The following is a 23,507-nucleotide window of genomic DNA, read 5'->3' on the forward strand; positions in this document are numbered from 1 at the left end:
GAGTAAGACTCTCTTATCTCTCTGTTTATTGCTGCTTCCCTTTTCATTAAAACAACACTAAGTCAGCGCTTATAAAGCATAAGTCTGCTAATATTCTACATTTTCTTAATGTAAATAAATCCCATAAAAAGACTAAAACCCAACGACGTGCTACGACCGGAACATTCTTCTTTCCATATTTTATATTTCATACTTCTATGGATATCGGCGGTCTGTGTGACTTGAGGACCAACCTGGTAAATACTTAATCATCTCATCAAACGTCTGCTTGGCTCGGAGTTGTTTGTCCTGAGCGGTTCGCTCCTCGCTGCTCTCGCAGAACACGGCGTCTGCGGGAAGAAATGACAACACAGAGCACTGATAGTGGGTAGTTATTGCTTATGCATATGCTTTTATGGTGATAGTTGTTATTCTACATGGCATGGGCAGGGCTCGAGCTTAAGGACCTCCCTTAAGGACCTCTTTGCTCTTTATTTATTTATTTTATTTTATTTCTATCTTTATTTTTAATTTAATACATACGGTGTACATATACTTATATTGTTTATACCTATACTTATATTGTTTATTACATTTAGAGAATGTGTGATGTGCACCAACAACACCAAAACAAATTCCTTGTATGTGTTAAAAAACGTACTTGGCAATAAAAACCCTTTCTGATTCTGATTCTAAGAAGAATGGTCATGGACGATGAAAAAAAGCAATTTGTTGTATTTAAGCAGAATACTGAAAGCAGCAGAACTGAGTACACTTTGAGTACACGGTTTATGTATCACAAGTAATATCGTTATTGCAATATTCAACAATTCAACATATTTCCCTCATATCATGCAGCCCTACTGCAGATACTCAAACCAGCCCATATAGATGCTGCTACTGAGCCAGGAATTTTACTTTTTCACGTTCTGCTTTTTGTTTTTCAAACTCCACTGACCACTTAAACATGTTTTAAGTCCTGCTAACTTTGAGTGTTAGTGTAGACGTAGTCTAGAAGAGGAAACACAGACCTCGGAGCTGTGTGATGAGGGAAACCATATGGTGCTCCTGGAGAATGTGCTCCAGTTTGGACTGCATGTACTGATCCATGTAGGCTTCAAACGTGTTCTTAAACAGGATCCTGCCAGCAGCCAGACAGTGGTGCAGCCAGTCGGCCGTGTGGAACACCACCTGACCTGTGGGTCAAAAACAAAAACACTGAGATAGACTGAAGAGGATGCTCCAATACACACAGGACAAATAACTGAAAAAATAAGCTGTGTCAGAAGCAACAGGTTCCCATAAACAAGCTGTAATTCCTCATGTACAACTTTTATTGAACAGTACTCTCCTCCCCTCCAAGACAGCAGCTCAGCTTTGTGAGGGTCACTTACCAACGTACATCATGTAGTCATACATGCCGTCTACAGAAACCATTTCCATGAAGCGGTTGTGGTTTTGTTTCCGCTCCAAACTCTCCGACAGGTTGGCGTTATTCTTGAACAGGTCGCTGAAGAGCTGCAGGTTAAAGTGAAATGATGACACAACACTGAACGGGACAATCTGTGGAGTTAACAGGGTCGCAGTCTTCACATTCTCACGTTTATAACGAACAAAATCAGCATTAATCTGTGGCACGAATGCCTGGGATCATTTTGGTATTCCATGTTTTAAACACCTTATAAAATTCTAATTCCGTTCTCAGCTCAACGCTTTAAAATTTCTTGAAATATTTAACACTTTGCTTCGGCATAAATATGCCACTTTTAAAGCTTGTTCACCTGTTATTCCAATTATTATTTTACAAGCAATGTAGGGCTATTTGTTTGAACGGCGCAGTGCTCACTCAACAGACATGAAAAACGCTACATTACATCACTTCTAGCAGACTTCACGGTGAACAAAGACGGCAAAAAAGCCTCACTGATCTGTTTAAATTTGCATTTTTCTCTGGTCTGAATCCGTCAGCGCTGTGGAGATAGGTCTGGCCATGAGAGACTACCAGCAGGCTGAGGCCGGCTGCACACTGGCTGCGTGGCGTGACCGCGCCGTTTCTGTTACGTGTCAGTTGCGTGGTGGCTGCGTGGCGTTTTCTATGTCTTGCACACCAGAAACGTGTCTGACGCAGCGCTGCTGCTAGCCTTGCCTGTACAAAAATAGGCATCGGTCCTATTTCTAGCATGCACACGCTAACGCCACGCAGCCAGTGTGCAGGAGCCCTAACGTTACAGACAATATTATCTTCGCTTCACCAGTACAACTGACTTCAAGCAGTTCAACTGACTTCGAGCAGTTCAACTGACGTGAACTAACCACACACAGTTGTGGTTAGCGGTGTGTTGCTGCAGTTAACGGCTGAATGAATATAAAAGGAAACACAATGGATGTTTGGCCTTGTTTTTGGCCTGGCAGGATTCCCGTCTGTAGAGTTATAGCACTGCCTCATTTAACAGTCCCCATGGAGAGGAAAAAACATTAAGGCAAATTATACAGGCTGACACTCCCTTTTCCTCCCTGAAATTCCTTTTCCTCTCAAACCTGATAAACTTTCTCTGCAGACTGACAGGAAAGCTCCATGCAGATCACTTTTGATAAAGTTAATGTGTTGACCACGTGAAGGTTAAAGTGAAAAACCATCACTTTAATGTGCCGGAGAGCATCACAGTAAACACCCTGTTCTTATGTGAGCAGGAGAGAGAGAGATGTTTAGTTTCTGTTTCACCTTCTTGTTGTTCTCAGCAGAGGGGCTGAGGATGGTCAGCTCCGGTTGGCTGGGTTTGGGTTTGGGCGACTCGCAGGAGTTGAAGAAGGACTGGATGAAAGGATCCAGGTTCTGTCCTTTCTGGAAAACACAATGTTTGGGATCAATCAGTGTCAGTGTTGTAATGTAATAAAGTACAAACTACAGTTTTTTTCAACCCTGTGTTCCTATGTTTTTGGGTCTAAGTGACTGATGGGAACAACAATCTTTGACATTGGTCCAGTATTAAGCGAGATCGCTGCAGTCAACAGCGGAGAATCAAGCTACAATGTAAGCTAATATGGTTATTGTCCAGCTTGTATTGACGTTCACAAAAGTGCTCGTTTTGCCGCTGACAGACTCAGATTAATATTCTAAGTGTCTGACAACATTATGAAAAGGATTTCTAAAGGAGGTCGACCTTTCTGTTAAAGAGTAAGATCCTTTTTTTAAACATAAAAACATCCGCGAAATTGCGTTCACTAAACCCACCAGACTCCATGTAAATAAACAAACAGTCATTTTAGCATTGTAAAATACACTTCATTCAAAGTCGACAGAAACAACATAAAACTATGAAAAGACGTTTTGGGTCGTCTTTCCACTTTTCCAACCATCACTACTCTAGTTTTGGTTGAAATAAACACATAGTTTACTGATTTACATGTGACAATATGTTGGCTCTATACACGCTAAAAGTATTGTTTTTTTTAAATGGAGTCTGGTGGGTTTAGAGCTAGCGACTTCAGAGCCGTTTCTGGTTAAACAGAAAGGTCTTAAAGAGGTTTTTAAGGTCTATCTCTGAAGCCATAGTGGGTCAGTTTCACACAAAATAATGTATGGGGAAAAAAACAAAAGTTATTCTCTAATTTCATTGTTTTAAATGGAATCAGAGGAGTTAATTTGATTGGCTATGGCTGATATTAGCTAATACCTTAAAGGAATAGTTCCACCGTTTGGTCTTTTTTATTGCGTGTTAGATGATTGATTCCATACTCATGTTTAAACATAAAACTACAGCAGACAGCTTATTAGCTTAGCTTAGGTGTACATGGACATAAGGACAAATACCTACATTATTCATCATCATTAGAGCAGCATTTCAACTCACCTCTTTTATCAGCTTTCCTGGTACAGACTTGAAAATCTTTCCTGTGAAACAAACACAAATGGACTCAACATTAAATACGAGTTGAGAGGAGTCTGTAACCCAATCCATCCAATGTCTCAATCCACACAAAGTCAAATCAAACCTCTCTTTCTCAGCTCGGCGTAGCCTAAAGTTTTAGAAAAAGTGGAATTATTCATGTTAATTTCATACCCAGGTTGACATCGGGCAGCATCCTGTCCAGGAACTGAGACTCCATGCTGTGAGGAGACAGGAAGTCTGCCAGCAGCTGACTGTTCTTGAGCTCTGGATGCTGCAGCAGTCTCTGTACACACACACACACACACACACACACACACACACACACACACACACACACACACACACACACACACACACACACACACACACACACACACACACACACACACACACACACACACCTTAGTATATTTACAGTTTAGATATTTACCGGCTGGTATTCTCCCAAACACAAACTTGACTTTCTGCCAGGCCAAGCTTGAACATAAAAACAATCTCTGTATCTCGTACATACAGTACATTATGTACTTAACAAAAAAAGTGTATATTAATAAGGGAAATAATTCCACTAATTAACCCTGACAAGGCACACCTGTGAAGGTAAAACCATTTCAGTGACTACCTCATGAAGCTCATTGAGAGAACACCAAGGGTTTGCAGAGTTATCAAAAAAAGCAAAGTGTGGCTACTTTGAAGAATCTAAAATATAAGACATGTTTTCAGTTATTTCACACGTTTTTGTTAAGTACATAATTCCATATGTGTTCATTCATAGTTTTGATGCCTTCAGTGAGAATCTACAATGTAAATAGTCATGAAAATAAAAAGGAAACGCATTGAATGAGAAGGTGTCCAAACTTTTGGCCTGTACTGTAACAGATCTACAGAATATATGTAATGTTTCTCGCAGAAATAAGATTCTACTGATCATTAATTTGGTATTTTTTTCCTTGATATTTGTGCTTCTGCCTGTAAGTAATGACGCTACGTAGTAACATGGGTTCTCTTTTTGTCCGTTTTAAGTGGGTTTATGTCGTTATTTCCTACTTTGTGGTGCTGAACCTTACAGACAAAGTTAACACTGTTAAAAGATGGCACGGATGTAAAGATTTGTGCAACTATTTAATTCCTCTCACACACAAAACAGGTGCTCAGCACCAAAGACAACTGCAAAACATGAGCTACTACAGTCATTCTTAATGATATCAAGTTTTCATACCTGTAAATATTCCTCAAATTCTTCCCTTTTGGATGTGAGGAACTCATGATTCTTTGGTCCAATAATTCTTTTGGATGGAAGCTGAGCATCTGCAAATGTGCCTGGAGAAAAAGATGAATTCATGTAGCTCATTATAGAGAATATATAAAGAAACAGGAACAGATTCATAACAAGTTAATTTTCTCATCAGAAACATGACAAATTGTTAAATTAAGTCTTTAAGCTTTACCGTGGAACTCCGTGAGTTTAGATTCGAGAACGTAGAACTCCAGATATCTTCTGTAAACCGACCACTTTTCAGTTTCATGACCCACTGCAAGACAAAGAAGAAAACACGACAGAACAACATTAACATTACAAAACATGTGTAGAGGATAGTTGAGGGTAGAATTGAGGTCTAAGAAAAGTGTCGGGAATGCACCGAATCCAGATTTTTGGGGTTGGGCCGAATACCGAATCCACTGGTTAAGATTCTGCTGAATCCAAAACCGAAAACCGAATCATCCTCCAGTTTGATTTAGTTGATTGATTAACCCTCGTGTTGTCCTCGAGTCAAATTTGAAATATAAGTTTCTTTCAACCAAATTTCCCCAAAAATAACACGCAACACTAAAATTAATATGGAAGATCACTACTTTCATGGTCTAGCCGGGTCAAAATCTGTGATAATACATAATCGTATGTTCCTTTAATCTTAACTAATAGTCAAAATAAAAAATAAAAGGCATCATTTCATGTCTGTTGGCTTGTGAGCTGGAAAAACCAAACTCTAGTCAGGCCAATCACATCGTGTATAGAGTCGGTGGGCGGGGCTTAACATAATGACGGCAGAGTTGCGACGGTTCCACGTGAATTCCCTGCTACTTGAAAACAACGAAGATGGCTGCTGCTGCTGGCGAACAGCTGTCTTTCGAATCAGCTTTAGCCGCGACTCTGGAAGACTTGGAGTTAAGCACTGAAGTCATTCTTAAAAAAAGGAAGATGTGTTCGGAGTTTTTCAGACCGGATAGCCTACGGCAAAAGTTGAATCTATCAACTAGCGTTGCTCTGGTTGGCTATGAGTGCAGAGGGAATTTGAAAGACAACCGTTTATCCCGCCCCTCAGATTGAGCCCTGCCAATGGTGAGTTCCCAGACCCAACATCTGGATGTGGGTCTGGCTTGTCAGGCTATGGGAAGACAATACAAGGCTTACAATGTACAACACTAAAAACATTATTATTAATTGTAAAAAACACAATTAAAAGCACTATGTGCCCGCAGCTCCGCAAACTGAGAAACTTCTTTGTGTTGGTGTGAAGTGTGCGCTTTGTCTTCAGTGTGAAATCAAGTCGGAGAGGTTTCTGAGAGAGTAAATGAAGGCTGGAGTTAGAAGCTCATATCACATCACCAGAGTAGTCCTGTGGCTCACCTTCCTTCCTGTCGTTGCGCTCCACGTCGATGCAGAAGACGGGGATCCTCTCCCTCTTGACCTCGTCGTCGTAGATGTCGATGTAGGGGATGGTGATGCTCCAGGCCGACAGGTTGCGCAGGGCGCCCGGCGTGCTGGCCGGCTCGGCGGGGGAGTCGTCCTCCATCACGACGGTCGCCTCCTCCACCTGCAGGGAGACACACATAACAACACCTGTTGAGCTAGTGTTAAAGTGCCCATATTATGAAAAAAACACTTTTTCTGGGATTTGGGGTGTTCTTTTGTGTCTCTGGTGCTTCCACACACATACAAACTTTGAAATAAATCCATCCATGCTGTTTTGAGTGAGATACGGTTTCTGAATGTGTCCTGCCTTCAGTCTCCTGGTGAGCTGTTCAAAATCGGCTCGGACTGTGATGTCACACGAAATGAGCTGGCTAACCACAACCGTTATCTCGTAGCGTTAGCGTGCTAACGCTAGCATGCTTAGTCGTTCTCAATAGCAAAGCACTGCTACAACACACACAAGTTCACCATAATCTACAAAAGAACTACTTACATGTGCTCCCTGGTTTAGAAGAAGTCTCCCAGCTAATCCTGCCTTTTACTTTCTCTAGAGTTAGCTAGCTGACATGCTCTACATCTGAGCTACTGCGCATGTGCAGTGCAATCAAAGATAGTACAGAAGAAGAAGATGAAAAGAGGTCTCACTCTGTAGCTAAAACAGAAACCAGGTGAAAAGAGGATCTGCAGCAGTGAGAGAGAGCTACAGCAGTACAACAAAAATATGGTGTTTTTTGAAAATTAAACCATGTAAACCTATTGTGGTACAACCCTAAAATACAGTTATGAACCTGAAAATGAGCATAATATGGGCGCTTTAAGGTAATTCAATTAAACAGAGGAGCTCGTTCAGTGACAGAAGTCTGCCCCTAAACGCTCCTCTGTTTAATGAACGTGCTGCGTAGTGGGTGGCGGTCATTGTCCATGATCGCCAGCATCCTACTCATGGTCCGTTTCTCTGCAGTTGCTGCGAGTGACTCCAGCATAATGCCCGTACCAAACAACTTATGGTTGAAATGTAACCAGAGAGTTGGTGTTTGGACTCGTGAAAAAGAAGAACTCACCAGGTCATCGTCAATGTCGTTCATGGCGCTGGGCGGCAACATGGCTCCCTCCATGGTGGTGCTCTTGAACACACCTTTGATTTTGCTGCCGATTCTGCTGATCCCGAACGTCTCCCCTCGCTTCGACATGTTTCTACGGTGAACAGAGGAATACGTTGAGACATTAAGAGCATCGGACCTGCGTTAAAACCCTCGTGAATCACATCTCATCTATTCTTAAAAAAAAAAAATCCTTCCTTCCCCCTGGTGCTTCTCTCTGTCATGATTGGGCTCAATGTTGGAAAACAAGCATATTTATCAGTCAGGTTTGTAAAATGACTTGTTGACAGAGCATTTCACTTTGTGCTTTGACAGCTGACATCAGTCATGCAGCAGACATGCAGTTAAACAGCTATAAGCAGCATGAAGTCACTAAAAAACTCATCTCTGCACTGTGGACTTTTTTCAGTTTGTTGCTGTTGGGCTGTCAATCAGTAACACATTTCCTATAAAGGGATAATAAAGTTGAAGTTAACCAGGCAGTTTCATTTTGAAAATAGAAGAGAATCTTCTAACAATGATTAAGCACCTGGCAAAGGGCCTGATTGATTCAACAAAGTCAATCAGGTTAATCAGTTATTATTATCCCATCTTTAAACTCACAAAAGGAACTTTTTCGGCTATTCTAAAAAGGGCAGTGAGTCAGACTTTTACAACAGCTAAGAGGGAGGGGGCTCAATGCCAAAGATTTAAAGATGACTTAGTCTATGTCCTTGACGTTCCACTTTCGGGATTGCTCCGTTACCGACGGATAAAGAAATGGCATTAAACCAGAGCATGTTTTCCTCCCATCCCTAAATGATATGTGGAGTAGCCAGACCTTCCTCTAGAGCGCTTTGGAGGAGGGTCTGGCAAAGAGAGACTAAAGATTACGTTACCACCTGAGATGTTCGCCTCTAAAACTTCCTTTAAAAACCATTTAGAACAAAGAGTCGGGGGGGTGGGGGTTACCAAGCCAGGGATGAGCAATGTGCGTTGCGTGTAGTTAACATTTTTCGGGAGGTGCACGTCAGGCTACGTACGTAGCCAGGGCGTAGATTTTACGCAGAAGCATAAATCTCGCTTTAGACATGAGGTTAAAAACAAAGAGCAAGCGTCAGGGTAACATGGCAACGAGCACAAAAGCCCAGCAGAGGCTCCTGATGTTAAGATTTACTAAACTTGTTTCTTAGGCAGGCAACATCTGTTCTATTGTCAGAGCAGCCTACAGTGAGATAAACCATCTCTACATGCATCACACTGGGTGTGTAACACTATGCACAGTTTGTTTGCATCCAGCAGCTTGCAGGCAGCAGACTGTGCGAGGCCAGGTAACATGCCGAAGACCTACTCACCTGTTTTCTTCCAAACTGAAGCTATTTCTGGAATAAGATACAGAAGCAGCAGCTAAAAGATGACCGTTTGGACAAAACGCCTTCAAAAAGGACGTGAGCAAAACTTAAAGCTGCGTATTCGGAGGGCTGTTCTCACTACTAGACACAAGGTCTGGGTATGGCCAATAATTACCTGAATCGATTTGAGTCACTAGGTCCCGATTCAATTACATTTCCCATTTAATTCGATATCATTCAGGTGTAGGGACGTTTCAGTTGCAACACCAGTTTATCTTGGATACAAAAGAGTCTTAGGTAGGGTTGGGCATTGTTTGGATTTTTGCGATTCCGAACCGGTCCTTATAAAATGATTCCGATTCAGAGTTTTTTTTTTTATTGAAAATATATTGTTAAATTTAAATAATTAACGTTTTAAAAGTACTTAAATATAAAATATCAAAGAGAAAGTGTGATATTTTGACGTCCGTTTCGGAGCGACAGAGGGAAAATATTTCAGTCGACACAATAAGTGGAACCGAAATGAGGAACCGAAATTTGCGTTCTAATCCGGTCTGATTCCTACCGGTTGCGTAGGAACCGCTTCCGTAGTGGAACCGGGTTTCGGTACCCAACCCTAGTCTTAGGGAACTTCTACTGTAAATTGTACAAGCAAGAAGAAATCCCCAAATACGTTTTAAAATGCACCAGGTTAATGTTTACATCAAGAACTGAACCCAAAAGTTTGTATATCCATTTAATTACTGGGTTGATTATTTCAACCCAGCCACTAGAGACAAGTACACTGTTAAAACAAGATTCACTCTCCCAACAAAAAAAACCTTTTGGTGGTTTCCACATTTGGTTTTCAAGAAATACAAAATCTTGCATTTGAAAGCCCAAACATTGAGAAGAGAGGAGGAACTCGCACCAACCAAATGAACTTAACTTAGCTTATTTTCTTTTCAGGGAGGTGTTTTCATCAGCAGCTTGTCACATTTTTAAACGCATGTTTTTCTCTCTCTAAAAGTCTAAATTATACAACAATCTATATCACAAACCTGTTGATTCTTGAGTTCCTTGCTGGAGACTCAGCTCCCCGCAGCAGGTGTCTGAAGTACTGCACAACAAAAAGGAAACACAATGTACATAAAAGTGTTAACTTATCTATGATTTCAAGTCTGGAGCAAATATGATTAGATAAACTATATGAGTAGTGCTTCACATAAATGCCAAATACCAAAATTAGAAACTTTCAACATAATCCCCAGTAAGAGAGAGTCAGATAGAGAGCCACAGTCAGTTATCAGCCAAATAAAACACTGATACAGATCATCTGCAAACTATCCCTAGTTTTTGGGTCTCTTTTTGGTCATTTTTGTTTTCTTTGGGGTTGTTTTGGGTGTCTGTGGTCATTTGGACTCTCCTTGTAGTCGGTTTGTGTCTCCTTGTAGTCGGTTTGTGTCTCCTTGTAGTCGGTTTGTGTCTCTTTGTAGTCGGTTTGTGTCTCCTTGTAGTCGGTTTGTGTCTCCTTGTAGTCGGTTTGTGTCCTTGAGGTCGGTTTGTGCCTCCTTGTAGTCGGTTTGTGCCTCCTTGTAGTCGGTTTGTGTCCTTGTAGTCTGTTTGTGTCTCTTTGTAGTCTGTTTGTGTCTCTTTGTAGTCCGTTTGTGTCTCTTTGTAGTCTGTTTGTGCCTCCTTGTAGTCGGTTTGTGTCCTTGTAGTCGGTATGTGTCTCTTTGTAGTCAGTTTGTGTCTCTTTGTAGTCCGTTTGTGTCTCTTTGTAGTCGGTTGGTGTCTCTTTGTAGTCGGTTGGTGTCTCCTTGTAGTCGGTTGGTGTCTCTTTGTGTCTCCTTGTAGTCGGTTTGTGTCTCTTTCTAGTCGGTTTGTGTCTCCTTGTAGTCGGCTTGTCTCTCTTTGTAGTCGGTTGGTGTCTCCTTGTAGTTGGTGTCTACTTGTAGTCGGTTTGTGTCTCCTTGTAGTCACTTGGTGTCTCCTTGTAGTCAGTTGGTGTCTACTTGTAGTCAGTTGGTGTCTCCTTGTAGTCCGTTTGTGTCTCCTTGTAGTCCGTTTGTGTCTCCTTTTAGTCGGTTTGTGTCTCCTTGTAGTCGGTTTTGTGTCTCCTTGTAGTCTGTTTGTGTCTCTTTGTAGTCTGTGTGTGTCTCCTTGTAGTCGGTTTGTGTTTCTTTGTAGTCTCTCTCTCTTTGTAGTCGGTTTGTGTCTCCTTGTAGTTGGTGTCTACTTGTAGTCGGTTTGTGTCTCCTTGTAGTCATTTGGTGTCTCCTTGTAATCAGTTTGTGTCTCCTTGTAGTCCGTTTGTGTCTCTTTGTAGTCCGTTTGTGTCTCCTTTTAGTCGGTTTGTGTCTCCTTGTAGTCGGTTTGTGTCTCTTTGTAGACTGTGTCTCCTTGTAGTCGGTTTGTGTTTCTTTGTAGTCTGTCTCTCTTTGTAGTCGGTTTGTGTCTCCTTGTAGTGGGTTTATGTCTCTTTGTGGTAGTTTTGCATCTCTTTTATACATCATTTTGGATGATTGTTATTACCATATCTATCTATCTATCTATCTATCTATCTATCTATCTATTAGTGGTGTCAACAATAATCGATTCGGCGATGCATTGCAATGCGGGGCATGCACGATTCAGCATCGATGCGGCAAAGTGCCATAATCGATTATGTCACTGTTTATTTTCTGGCCTTGAGTGGACAATAAAGTTGTTACGTTTCAATTACTTCTGTATCAAAGATACAGGAGAGTGATAACACACACATACATGTTCAATATCCTCAAGGATCACTGTCCCGTTGATGGGGTTTTTTCTATAATAACCTGAGACATGTTGCTATGGCCTGGGTGTATCTGTATATCACCAGATGTGTTTACAGTATTTTATTTTGATCATTTTACAGATGTATGACTTGGACGGAAATAAAAAACCTCCATTCTAGCCTCTGTCACTCTGTGTCAGTAAGGCCTAGAATCACCCTGACACTTGTAACAAAAACTTGAGAGTGTTACCTTTCCAATGATGTCAGGCACACCCCAGAGTGCCAAAGTATATGGGAGCTGTACCACTTTTAATTTGGGTATGTTGTTTAGACCAAAAAGCATGAAATTTCAGCCAAATCTTAACAGGATATCTGACTGCTTGTATTGCCTCATGACTGATGAAAAATTTGCCTTGTTGTGTGCAGTAGAATTTTGATGCATTGCAATGCATCGTAGAATCGAATCGAATAGTTACCTGGTGAATCGTAATCGATTTGTGAGGGCAGTGCCAATGCACACCCCTATTATCTATCTATCTATCTATCTATCCATTTTTTGAGTTTTTGAGGCCTTACTTCATCACTGTGACAGAACATCGGGGTGAAGACTCTCTCCAGCAGCGACAGGACGTGTTCATACGCCTCAAACAGGCAGCGCATCGTCTGCAGCTTCACCACGCCGCTGTACGGACCTTTAGCAACTGAGAGGGAGACAGCGTCAGGTCAGACTGCTATCTCTTTAGAAAGTTTACACTGGCAAGACTTCAATGCTAAGATTTTTTTTTCATGCAGTCTGGCAAGTAAAACAAAATTCTACTTGCCCAAAGTCAATTTTAACTGGCCCCTATCAAAAAAGAATTCAGAAGAAAGACATCTTGATTTTGTAAGTCTACATTAGTGTATGTTCTTTGGTTGTGGTTTTTATATAAGAGGCTACATGTTTCTACCACACCCTCACATGTATATTTGTATTTCTTCATTATAATCTGCTTTTCATGTTCTCTGAAACAAATAAACTAAACGTTGGAAACAAAAAATAAAAACTTCAAAAAAGCGACCAAAAATATCAGGGAAAAAAACTTTATCTCTGGATGCAACGTAACATGGAGGAGAGTAAAGCTAGAAAGCTCCTAAAGCTTAGTTCCATATAAATGCACAGATAATTTGTGTTAAAAACAATATTGACCTTGTAGTTGAAAAAAGGAGCCTAATATAAGAAACAATACTAAAATCAATAGATGGATTCATTCGCATTAGGAGATTGACCCTTTTTGACTGTCAAGATGGCGGCGAGAGGAAAGACCAACTGCTAAAGTGAGTTGTACCTTTTTTAGTAAACACAAACACAAACTATGTTCTCAATGCTGATTTCATGTGTAGAGCCCCTGGTGATACTTGGAGCAAAGTTTCACGTTGTGTCGAGCCTTCTTAGTGTTTTAAAAATGTTGGTTTTGATGCAATCCTAGTGTCCCTAGCTCTCCCATTCAAAAGGCCATTTGACCAAAAATGAGAATATGGTCAATCTTAAAAGGTGCCAGTAGGTAAGCCTTATAAAACTAACTAACTTTCTGTCATATTTGCTGAAACTGACCCTATGTTCCAGTAGAATTAAATGAAGCAGGTCATTTAAAAAAAAATCCGGCTCCTCTGGCTCCACCTCCAGCCTGTAGTGTGATTTGCAAAAATCCACCTCTCCCTGTTCAGATGCACCAATCAGGGCCAGGGGGGGGTGTCTAACTGCGTGTCAATCACTGCTAATGCACACGCATTCATTCTCCCTCGTGGGGGGAGGGGCTTAGGGGACCGTTTTGGGCTTTAGCAGAAAGGGGGGGACTGAGAAGTTGTCGGTGTTCAAATCCTTTGGCTAAGTCCTGGATCTTCACAATCCTACCTACAGCACCTTTAAAAGTGGCGTTTCAGTCCTAATTATGCTTTTAAACGAAAGTTTAACTCGGGTATATTCACAAAAAGACCCTAGGTTGCATTTTGGCGAGAGTTACGCTTTAAGGTCCCATGAGGTCCACCGGAAGGGGCGGGACTTCGCCTCTCTTTTCTGATAAACTGTCATTTGTCTACCCAGAAGTGATTTTTGCGTTACGCAACGTCACGGTAATTCGGTTTATAAAGTCACGGAAGACATTTTACAACTCTTATACCGATTGTTATGTGCAGAATTGTTGGAGTGCACCTTTTAAAAGAGATTTCCATCGCCTCAAGTGACCAATGGAAAACAAAATCGGTAGAGTTCATCTGCACCGACAGCGAGGTGTACGGCCTCTTACTGTTCCTGATCTCCTCCACGATGAAGCGGTCGAAGCTGATCTTGTCGATGCTTTCGTCCACGCAGTAGGTCTCGTAGATGTGCAGCACCTCGCCGTGTAGACGCTGCAGCTCAGAGTCGCTCAGATCCGGACTCAGGATCTTATCGTTGAACTCCTCTGGAGGAAACAACCACAGGTTTTATACACTCAGACGTGACACAGAATTTATGTTACAGGGTCGAATAGTTGCTGCTGAACAAAGCTGCCACATCTCTGTTTACGGTCTGTCAGTAGTTAAGCTCATAAAATATGTAACGGCAAAAAAAAAAAGATTCTCTTGAGGAATCTTTTTTTTTAAAACATGCTAAGTGAATTTCTGTAATACTAAGATTGCTTTGAAATTTGAAATCAAGCCAGGCTAGAGCATAAAGTTTCGGATATACATGTGCACGACAACGTGGCATCATGACTTTGCGTAAACATACACGCCACTTTCCTAAAGCCAAATGCCGTATTTTCTGTACTCATTTTGAGCTATCCACATGTATGTCTACGCTGTATACAGCGAATGTAAACATACACACCATGTGGCATCGCCAACCCAAAAAAAAAAAGGTTGGCTTTAGGAAAAGAACATTGGGAAAGGCTTTAGTAACACAAAAAAATGACAAAAACACGATGGTGACCAACGTCACACGTTTAGGAAAACAATAAACGGTTGGCTTTAGGAAAGAAACAATGGGGAAGGCTAAAAAAAAATAAAAAATACATTGGAAAACGCCACATGCGGGACAAAAGTCCTGCGTTTTACCTAGAGATGGCCCGATACCACTTTTTTGCTTCCCGATACCGATTCCGATACCTGAACTTGCGTATCGGCCGATACCGAGTACCGATCCGATACCAGTGTCATATATTTCATTATGTTTTAACAGATGTATACTACTATCCCTGTATGGATGTGATAGGATTTCTATCTTTGTTGTCGGTCTGGCTCAGGTTAAACTCTTTGTGAAACATGAACAAACACAAACAATGAATGCCCCAGAACTTTCTTTTATTCTCCAGTTTGACAGTCAGTTATAACGGAAAAAGAACATAAATAAACTACTTTAATGTAGATTTTCTTTAGGGCTTCATTACGTGGTATCGGATCGGTGCATAAACCAGTACTTCCCGATACCGATACTGGTATCGGTATCGGAACATCTCTCGTTTTACCCATCCACCACCCCAACCAACCTTCCTCTGCAGACTTCCGTCCTTTCATACTACTCTCTACGGAAATTGTAATGTAGGTCAATGGAGGCAGAACAGCGTTGAAAAACACGCTAAAAAGTGATTATGCGTTTTGATAACGTGTAATACATACGTCACTTTATGAGATCAATCTGTGCACGACACTGTAGATACCACAGTATTCTGTGAAACACCAGAGGGCGTACAGACAACATAACATGTGATTAAGCAATAAGTAGTAGAGAAAAAGAGAGGGGGAGGAGAGCAAAGCAGACTGCCTGGCAACAGATATAGAATAGAGATGTACAGTAGAGGCAAAACTGCTCTTCCCAGCCGGCCGTGTTGAACTGAAAGCGCAGCGCCCGCAGTTGGCGTAGTTACAAAAAGATTCAGAGGTGCACGACCACGCATCGCGACAGCTTCGCGCTGGAAACGACAGCCGTGGTGACACCTAGCACACCGCGGCTACCATAAACTACGTAAGCTTAAGGGCCCTATCTTGCACCCGGAGCAAGTGTCATTGCTAGTTTAAGACCAAACCAGTTAGTTGTCAGTTTCCCGTTCAGCGCACGCGTCTTTTAAATAGCAAATGCACCTGCGCCCATCTGTGGCCCATGGGCGTGCTGGTCTAACAGGGAGGTGTGTTCAGGTGCATTCTGGGCGTGCTGGTCTTACAGGGAGGTGTGTTCAGGTGCATTCTGGGCGTGCTGGTCTTACAGGGTGGTGTGTTCAGGTGCATTCTGGGCGTGCTGGTCTAACAGGGAGGTGTGTTCAGGTGCATTCTGGGCGTGCTGGTCTAACAGGGAGGTGTGTTCAGGTGCATTCTGGGCGTGCTGGTCTTACAGGGAGGTGTGTTCAGGTGCATTCTGGGCATGCTGGTCTTACAGGGAGGTGTGTTCAGGTGCATTCTGGGCGTGCTGGTCTTACAGGGAGGTGTGTTCAGGTGCATTCTGGGCATGGTCTAACAGGGAGGTGTGTTCATGCTGGTCTTACAGGGAGGTGTGTTCAGGTGCATTCTGGGCATGCTGGTCTTACAGGGAGGTGTGTTCAGGTGCATTCTGGGCGTGCTGGTCTTACAGGGTGGTGTGTTCAGGTGCATTCTGGGCGTGCTGGTCTAACAGGGAGGTGTGTTCAGGTGCATTCTGGGCATGCTGGTCTTACAGGGAGGTGTGTTCAGGTGCATTCTGGCCGCATTTCTATCTTGAGGCAGTGGGAAGTGATCACACCATTGACCAATAAAAACCTGGTCTAAAGTCAATAACGCAGCATTTCATTGTTATTTTAACAGAGCATTAGTAAAATGCTCCTAGGCTCGTGCACATCGCGCACACACTATGCTTGTTACACACACACACACACACACACACACACACACACACACACACACACACACACACACACACACACACACAGCAGCACACACATACACGCAGAAGATTACAAATAAAAATATTCTGGTGCAAATCCTCCATCATAACAGCAAGCTCCAAGGTCCAAACGCGCCTGGCTTTTAAAGGGAATGGGAGATGATCTCTGATTGGTTGATTGCATTTTAAGGCCAAAACACCCCTCTGATTAATGAAGATACTAAGGACAACCCTTTAGGACCATGAGTCCAGCACACAGACCCTTTTTTCCACCGTCAAACTAGCGAAAGTGGATTTGGACACACCCTAAACACACCTGCGCCTGGAGCTTCACGCCGTGTGCTTACATCGTTAAAATAGGGCCCTGTGTATACTCATTGCTCCCGCGCCATCTACGGATGCCCGTGCCACGGCGTCTTGCGCACGTATAAACATAGCTTTACGTATGCCGGTTGTTCTTACCAACGGTGAGGCAGAACTGCAGCACGTGCACAGCTCCTTCCTGCTTCAGGAAGTTCATGAAACGAAAGAGAAGATCCTGCTGCTCCCTGATCTCCTTCAGGTCCAACTTCAGCACCTGTATAGCCACAGGGAGACGTTTAGTTATGTACACGATGCATATTTATTTATTTATTTATTCACTTCCTGTGTTCAATATGCCATTTCCATTCATCCGCACCATATTTCATCTGTATGTATCATTTTTATTTTTTACCCGTCTGTTTATAATAAGGGTGTTTATAGTGTACAATAGTGCTGTCGGTTAAACGCATTAACGCAAACCCATTTTAATGGCGTCAATTTTTTTATAGTGAGATTAACGTTCTTGTTGGCCTAGCAAACTTTGTAGTTTTTTTCACATGCTGTTGCAACAACTAGTAACATTAGAAAAACTACAACTACCACACCAGATCTAGATAGACCGTGAACTAAACAACAGGCACGCCACACACACACACACACACTTGTTTGGGGCTCGCGAGCCGGCCAAAGAGTAGTTGTAGTACTAGTTCACTTTTTTTGAGTGGATGGCGAGTGCGAGACGCACAAATGGATGCCATTAAGATTCTGAATGGCAAGTTTACTTTTAAAAAGTTGCCAAATGGTTTCATTGAGCAATGTCTGGAGCGCCAACAAGGCAGAGCCTCTTACTGGCATGGATGACTGTCCCCAGGAATGGTGAACACATGTAGGGGCACACAGTGAAATGGCCCAGTCTTGCACTTAGCAAGTAGGTAGTTAGCAACACCGGCAACATCAGTTCCTTGTGAAAGGTTGTTTTCACTGTCTGGGCACATTGTACAAAAGAAGCGAGCTTCCCTGTTGTCTGAAAATGTCAACAGGTTTGTCTGTTTGAGTAACTGGCTCAAAGCAAAGAAGTAGTAGGCTTACCTTTTATGGGTAACCATTACTGTTCATTCTTTCTGAAATAAGAGGCTGGGTTGATGAGCCTCTGGTGAATAAAGAGCAGTAGCCTGACTGCTATTTTCAAAGCAAACTTGAGAAAAAGAAAGTATTAAGCCATGGTTTAACTGCACTATAGGCTGAGTCCTAGTTAACCTCACATGGGCACTTTGTAATTTGATTTTGTATCGCCCTGTTTTGATCCCTCAGAGAGGGCTGTTGAAGGGGCTGTTTGTGTGACAAAGTCTTTTTTTCACCCTTTTATTGATGGACAGCGTTACATTGTGTGAGAGATTATTTGCTCCAAGTGAGAATGTTAGTGTGAAATTGAACACTACAGTATATGCCAATTTTGTTTTCAATAAAAAAACATTTGCACAAAGCAAGCCAATCCACTTTTCCTTGTTGATAAGAGCATTAAAATGAGGAAAAAATAATGGGACAAAAAGAAATCAAGGGACATTTAGAATAGATAAAAATGTGCGATTAATTGCGAGTTAACTATGACATTAATGCAATTAAATATTTGTAACCGTTTGACAGCACTAGTGTATTAGTATTACTCTTATTTGATATTTTTCTATTTCTTATAATACATTTTGTATATTGTTTGAGCTGAAGTAACAAGGGAAATTAACCAGTGTGGGATTAATAAAGTCTATTTTATTTTACAGGGTAACTACCGTTTTGTCAACCTGGACTAAGGTCCAGGTTGAAAAAACGGTAGTTACCCTCTATTGCTGTTTTTGTGTGTAAGTGACTGATGGGAACAACAATCTTTGAGATTGGTCCAGTATTAAGCGCGAACGCTGTAACCGGCAGCCACAGACCAGGCTGTAATGTAACCCTATGGGGCAAATGTGTATCGTCAATTTGGTCCACTAAAAGTTCTGTTTTTGCCACTGACAGACTCAGATTATTAATCTAAGTGTCTGACAACATTATGGAAAGGATCCCTACAGAGACAGACCTTTAAAACCTCTCTGAGACCTTTCTGTTTAACCAGAAACAGCTCTGAAGTCGCTAGCTCTAAACCCACCAGACTCCATTTAAAAAAATAATACTTTTAGCGTGTATAGAGCCAACATATTTCCACATGTAAATCAGTAAACTATGTGTTTATTTCAACCAAAACTAGAGTTGTGTTGGTTGGAAAAGACGACCCAAAATGGCTGTTCATAGTTTTATTTTGTTTCCGTCGGCTTTGAATGAAGAGTATTTTACGATGCTAAAATCACTGATTATTTACATGGAGTCTGGTGGGTTTAGAGAACGCAATTTCGCGGATGTTTTTAGGTTTAAAAAAAAAAAAAAAAAAAAAAAAAGGATCTTACTCTTTAACAGAAAGGTCGACCTCCTTAGAAATCCTTTCCATGATGTTGTCAGACATTTAGAATATTAATCTGAGCCTGTCAGCGGCTAAACGAGCACTTTGTGAAGGTAAATACAAGCTGTACAATCGTCCTATAAACTTACATTGTAGCTTGTTTCTCTGCTGCCGACTGCAGCGATCTCTCTTAATACTGGACCAATGTCAAAGATTGTTGTTCCCATCAGTCACTTAGACACAAACAAATATGAAAATCTGGGTCCAGGTTTAAAAAAAAAAAAAAAAAGACAAGACAATACACTATATGAGAAATGGTGATGAGAGGGACAAAAAATTTCAGAAGCATCTATACAAGGTAAGAAATATTTCCTCATTTTATTTTATGTAATAGAAATCTGTCGGCCTGTAGTGACACGCTCACGTTCTCCCTCTCAGTGAGTTACTCACAGACAGCTTTTTGTTGCTGACGTCTGCATATTTCTGTAAAAATGGAACCAGGACGGACGGCGGCTCTGTTGGCGTTTCTGGCTGGAGATACAGAAGAGACTAAGATGAAGAGATTTTTGTTAAAAAAAAAAAAAGAAACAACGACAATTTCAATGTTTACAAAGGTGTGCTTTCTTTTCCCAACTGGATATACAAACATATTCAGATTAAAAGTCATGGGATCAGTATTCCTGATTCACTTTTTTTTTGTTACTTACTGGAGTGTCCTCAACAAATAGCAGCACCATGAGGTTCACAGTATCCTGAAAAAAAACAAAGAGAAACAGCATGTTGTTTTAATTAAAGAGGTTCTGATACCAGTATCTGAAAAGTCTCCAATACTGCCCAAAACGCTGGTATCGGTAAGTACTTTAGTTTATGCACCAATCCGATACCACGTAATTTAGCCCCGAAGAAAGTCTACTTTAACCCGTGTTGTCTTCCTGTCGACCAACAAGCAACTTTGTTTTTCTGGGTCAAAATTTTAAATTAAATGTTTTTTTTTCAATGTTTTTGGTCGTCTTTTACGACACTTTTGTCGCATCCATACAGGGATAGTAGTATACAGTAGAGCTGAGAAATATATCGATATTATATCGATATCGTGATATGAGACTAGATATCGTCTTAGATTTTGGCTATCGTAATATGGCATAAGTGTCTTTTCCTGGTTTTAAAGGCTGCATTACAGTAAAGTGATTTTCTGAACTTACCAGACTGTTCTAGCTGTTCTATTATTTGCCTTCACCCACTTAGTCATTATATCCACATTACTAGTGATTATTTATCAAAAATCTCATTGTGTAAATATTTTGTGAAAGCACCAATAGTCAACACTACAATATCGTTGCAGTATCGATAGCGGTATTTGGTCAAAAATATCTTGATATTGGACTTTCTTTATATCGCCCAGCCCTAGTATACAGCTGATATTAAATTTAAATATATGACACTGGTATCGGATCAGTACTCATTATCGGCTGATACACAAGAGCCCGACCGATGAAGGATTTTTAAGGCTGAAACCGATACAAATATTTGATGATTTAAAAATCCGATATTTTAATATATCGGCCGATATATATATATTTTTTAAATCCAGAAATGCGTAACAAAACATAAACAGTTTTGGTCGTACAGTGTGTGGTGCGCAGCACACGGCAAAATCAACACATCACACACAAACCGATTTGACTCCCGAGCATCCCCAGGTCAGACGGGAAATCTCGCAAAATCCCTCGAAATCAAACGTGACTTCAGAGTAAACAATCATTGCGGACGAAGAGGATGCAGTGGCGATAGTTTTTAGTTTGTTTTTAACCGAAAAAAAAACGTTATCAAAAGAAAAGGCGATGGTCAAAGAAGACAACGCGAGCATGGACTATACACCTACATCATGATATGGAGGTTATTAGTTTTTTCTCATAGAAATGTCGTTACGTATTACACAGATTAATTACCGTTGAAATAAACGTTCATATATTCGTTTCCATGTACTCCTGTGGACTGCAGTTGTGGATGTATAGTTATGCCCATCGACTTTATTTATTTTACACAGGCTGCGTGCTCGTTTGTCCCCGGGGGACACCACACACGAGGAGAAATCGGGCCAAATAAATCCAACATGTTGGATATCCCCGATGTGAGATCGGAGGGGTCCCGACGTCCTTCCGAGCAGACGAGAGCAGTCTTAACACACCACACACGGCAGGAATATCTGATCAGATTATTTTACCATAATTGGAGCATCCTTAGGATTGTCGGGAGGGGTGAATCGGGGCTAAAATCGGCCTAATTATCCTGCCGTCTGAACCAGGCTTAAGATAGAAGAGAGAATAAAGACACAGGGACAGCTTTGATCGAGGCACTCATTGGAGACTTTGGTGGACCGAGCTTCGACTTTATGTCTGTCGCTAGGGAAACTTAGTCTCCGTTTGTGAACCCACAGCTGTGCTGTAACTCCGGACTCCGTAAACTTTGCTTAACTGAACTCTTCGTGTCAGATTGATCCTTGTGTTCTGGTAATTTTATACCATCCATAAATCTGACGTGAGAAGGCGCAGGAATTAATAAATTGGAGTCAGATATAAAAAAGGCCTTAGGGCCTTATTTTAGACATAATTCCCTCTACAGTTGCAGCTCTAATCCTGTTCTACTTACAGGGTCTGCCATGAAATCCATAGTTGGTAACATGACGGATCCGGCCATGACCTCCCGCAGCAGCAGAGCCAGAGACCTGAACAGAGACGACACATAACCAACGGTTAGGGCTGCACAATTTACAGAATATTAATTAAATGTGTATGATCTTTAAATAGTGTGCTCCGCTTATAGAAAACGCTAGGGATAGAGCTCAACAGTCACGCCCACAGCGGGTTACGGAAGTAAAAATACAATGCAATTTCTCCATTGACAATTGGAGTAGAAGCCATAAATGGTAACCGTCAATGGTGGACTTAAAACCAGCATGCTGACATGACTTAGCGATTGTATATGCTCATATAGATGCCAAAAGTTCATGGGGCACCAACCTTGTTTTGAGATAAATGTCTTTTATTCGTGATGTCTTGGATAAGTACTTCATTACCCACAATCCTGAACAATCCCACAGTGATGCCTCTGTCGGTACCCGATCTGTGCTGCCTGCACGATCCGTCACACACATGCGCAAGATGATAATTCTGTTTCACGAGGATTTACGACACTGCAAGAATCACGATCTGTTCCACGCTTCTGCCGTTAGCCTCCACCCGGAAGCTAACGGTAGTTTAGCTTACAGCTAATTCGGCTAACCGCTATCTGACAGCTTGATTCAGTCTAAAATAACGTTAACTCAAACTAAACACTGGCTACAGCGACGTAACAGCTGTTATATATTTTAACAGTTATTTTCAGGTTTTATTTTGAAGTTATTACATGCTGTCTCAGCTAGCGGTTAGCCGAATTAGCTGTTAGCTAAACTAACGTAGCTTCCTTTATTCAGTGGTGCGCGGTGGTTTATGGGATGAGTAGTTCCTTCGCTCTGGAATGAAAATATGAACACAGTCTTGTACCTTTGACTTTTTTTGGATTTTTGGTTTGTTTTTTCATTCAAAAATATGTTGTGTGCTTATGAGTCACGTACCGTCTAGTTAGCCTAAGGCATGGTCTAAAACTCATTATATACGGATTTTTCCATACGTCAATGGGAGAAATGAATGGGACATTTACTTCCGGAACCCAAGGTCTTTCGGAGGAGGGACGGGACTCTCTTGAGCTCTATAGATTATGACTGAACACTGACGAGCAAGGAAAACAACCATGATGTTTGCAGCTGATTGGACGACCGTGTCACGTGGGTCTGTCTGCTCCGGGATTTCAAAACAGACCATAATGGCAGCTCGTTGGGAACAAGCTCTCTTATTTTATGAAAATAGTTCACCGAAAAACATGTTTCTGAAAACACTTTAAGCGAGAAATAGGCTAAGCAGTTGCTGAATCTGTCTTCATTTCAGATCGACATTCAGTCAGTTTAAAAGATTTTCTTCAGCTTTTGAGAAGCCGGGGAGACCCGAGGCCGGTGCTCCTCATTTGCATAAAAAGTTGGCTGGATTCAACTTTATGCAAATGAGGAGGAAGCGACTCGACCCCACGCTTTTACAAAGTCCCCGCGACGCTACCAGAATGCACTGCTTGGTTGTTCCCA

General features: G+C 41.6%; 1 protein-coding gene across 6 annotated transcripts in view; it reads right to left on the bottom strand.

The window, feature by feature from the left end:
- Nucleotides 1–23,507, bottom strand: part of snx14 (sorting nexin 14) — a 39,338-nt gene that overhangs the window by 6,856 nt on the left and 8,975 nt on the right. For 3 of the 6 annotated variants that reach the window (XM_028604877.1, XM_028604876.1, XM_028604882.1), the window contains exons 10-27: nucleotides 21,983–22,058; nucleotides 20,041–20,085; nucleotides 19,784–19,882; nucleotides 17,065–17,179; nucleotides 14,018–14,173; nucleotides 12,312–12,436; nucleotides 10,036–10,094; nucleotides 8,999–9,025; nucleotides 7,626–7,758; nucleotides 6,499–6,685; nucleotides 5,318–5,401; nucleotides 5,089–5,189; nucleotides 4,041–4,152; nucleotides 3,831–3,871; nucleotides 2,702–2,821; nucleotides 1,374–1,497; nucleotides 1,011–1,175; nucleotides 234–329 (exon numbers count right to left, since the gene is read on the bottom strand). In XM_028604877.1, the coding sequence (XP_028460678.1) occupies nucleotides 234–329; nucleotides 1,011–1,175; nucleotides 1,374–1,497; nucleotides 2,702–2,821; nucleotides 3,831–3,871; nucleotides 4,041–4,152; nucleotides 5,089–5,189; nucleotides 5,318–5,401; nucleotides 6,499–6,685; nucleotides 7,626–7,758; nucleotides 8,999–9,025; nucleotides 10,036–10,094; nucleotides 12,312–12,436; nucleotides 14,018–14,173; nucleotides 17,065–17,179; nucleotides 19,784–19,882; nucleotides 20,041–20,085; nucleotides 21,983–22,058 (1,865 nt within the window). The remainder of the gene's footprint in view (nucleotides 1–233; nucleotides 330–1,010; nucleotides 1,176–1,373; nucleotides 1,498–2,701; nucleotides 2,822–3,830; nucleotides 3,872–4,040; nucleotides 4,153–5,088; nucleotides 5,190–5,317; nucleotides 5,402–6,498; nucleotides 6,686–7,625; nucleotides 7,759–8,998; nucleotides 9,026–10,035; nucleotides 10,095–12,311; nucleotides 12,437–14,017; nucleotides 14,174–17,064; nucleotides 17,180–19,783; nucleotides 19,883–20,040; nucleotides 20,086–21,982; nucleotides 22,059–23,507) is intronic. The other 3 variants (XM_028604879.1, XM_028604881.1, XM_028604880.1) reach the window with 3 other exon arrangements.

Source organism: Perca flavescens, chromosome 18, assembly GCF_004354835.1.
Source record: "Perca flavescens isolate YP-PL-M2 chromosome 18, PFLA_1.0, whole genome shotgun sequence".
NCBI lineage: Eukaryota > Metazoa > Chordata > Actinopteri > Perciformes > Percidae > Perca > Perca flavescens.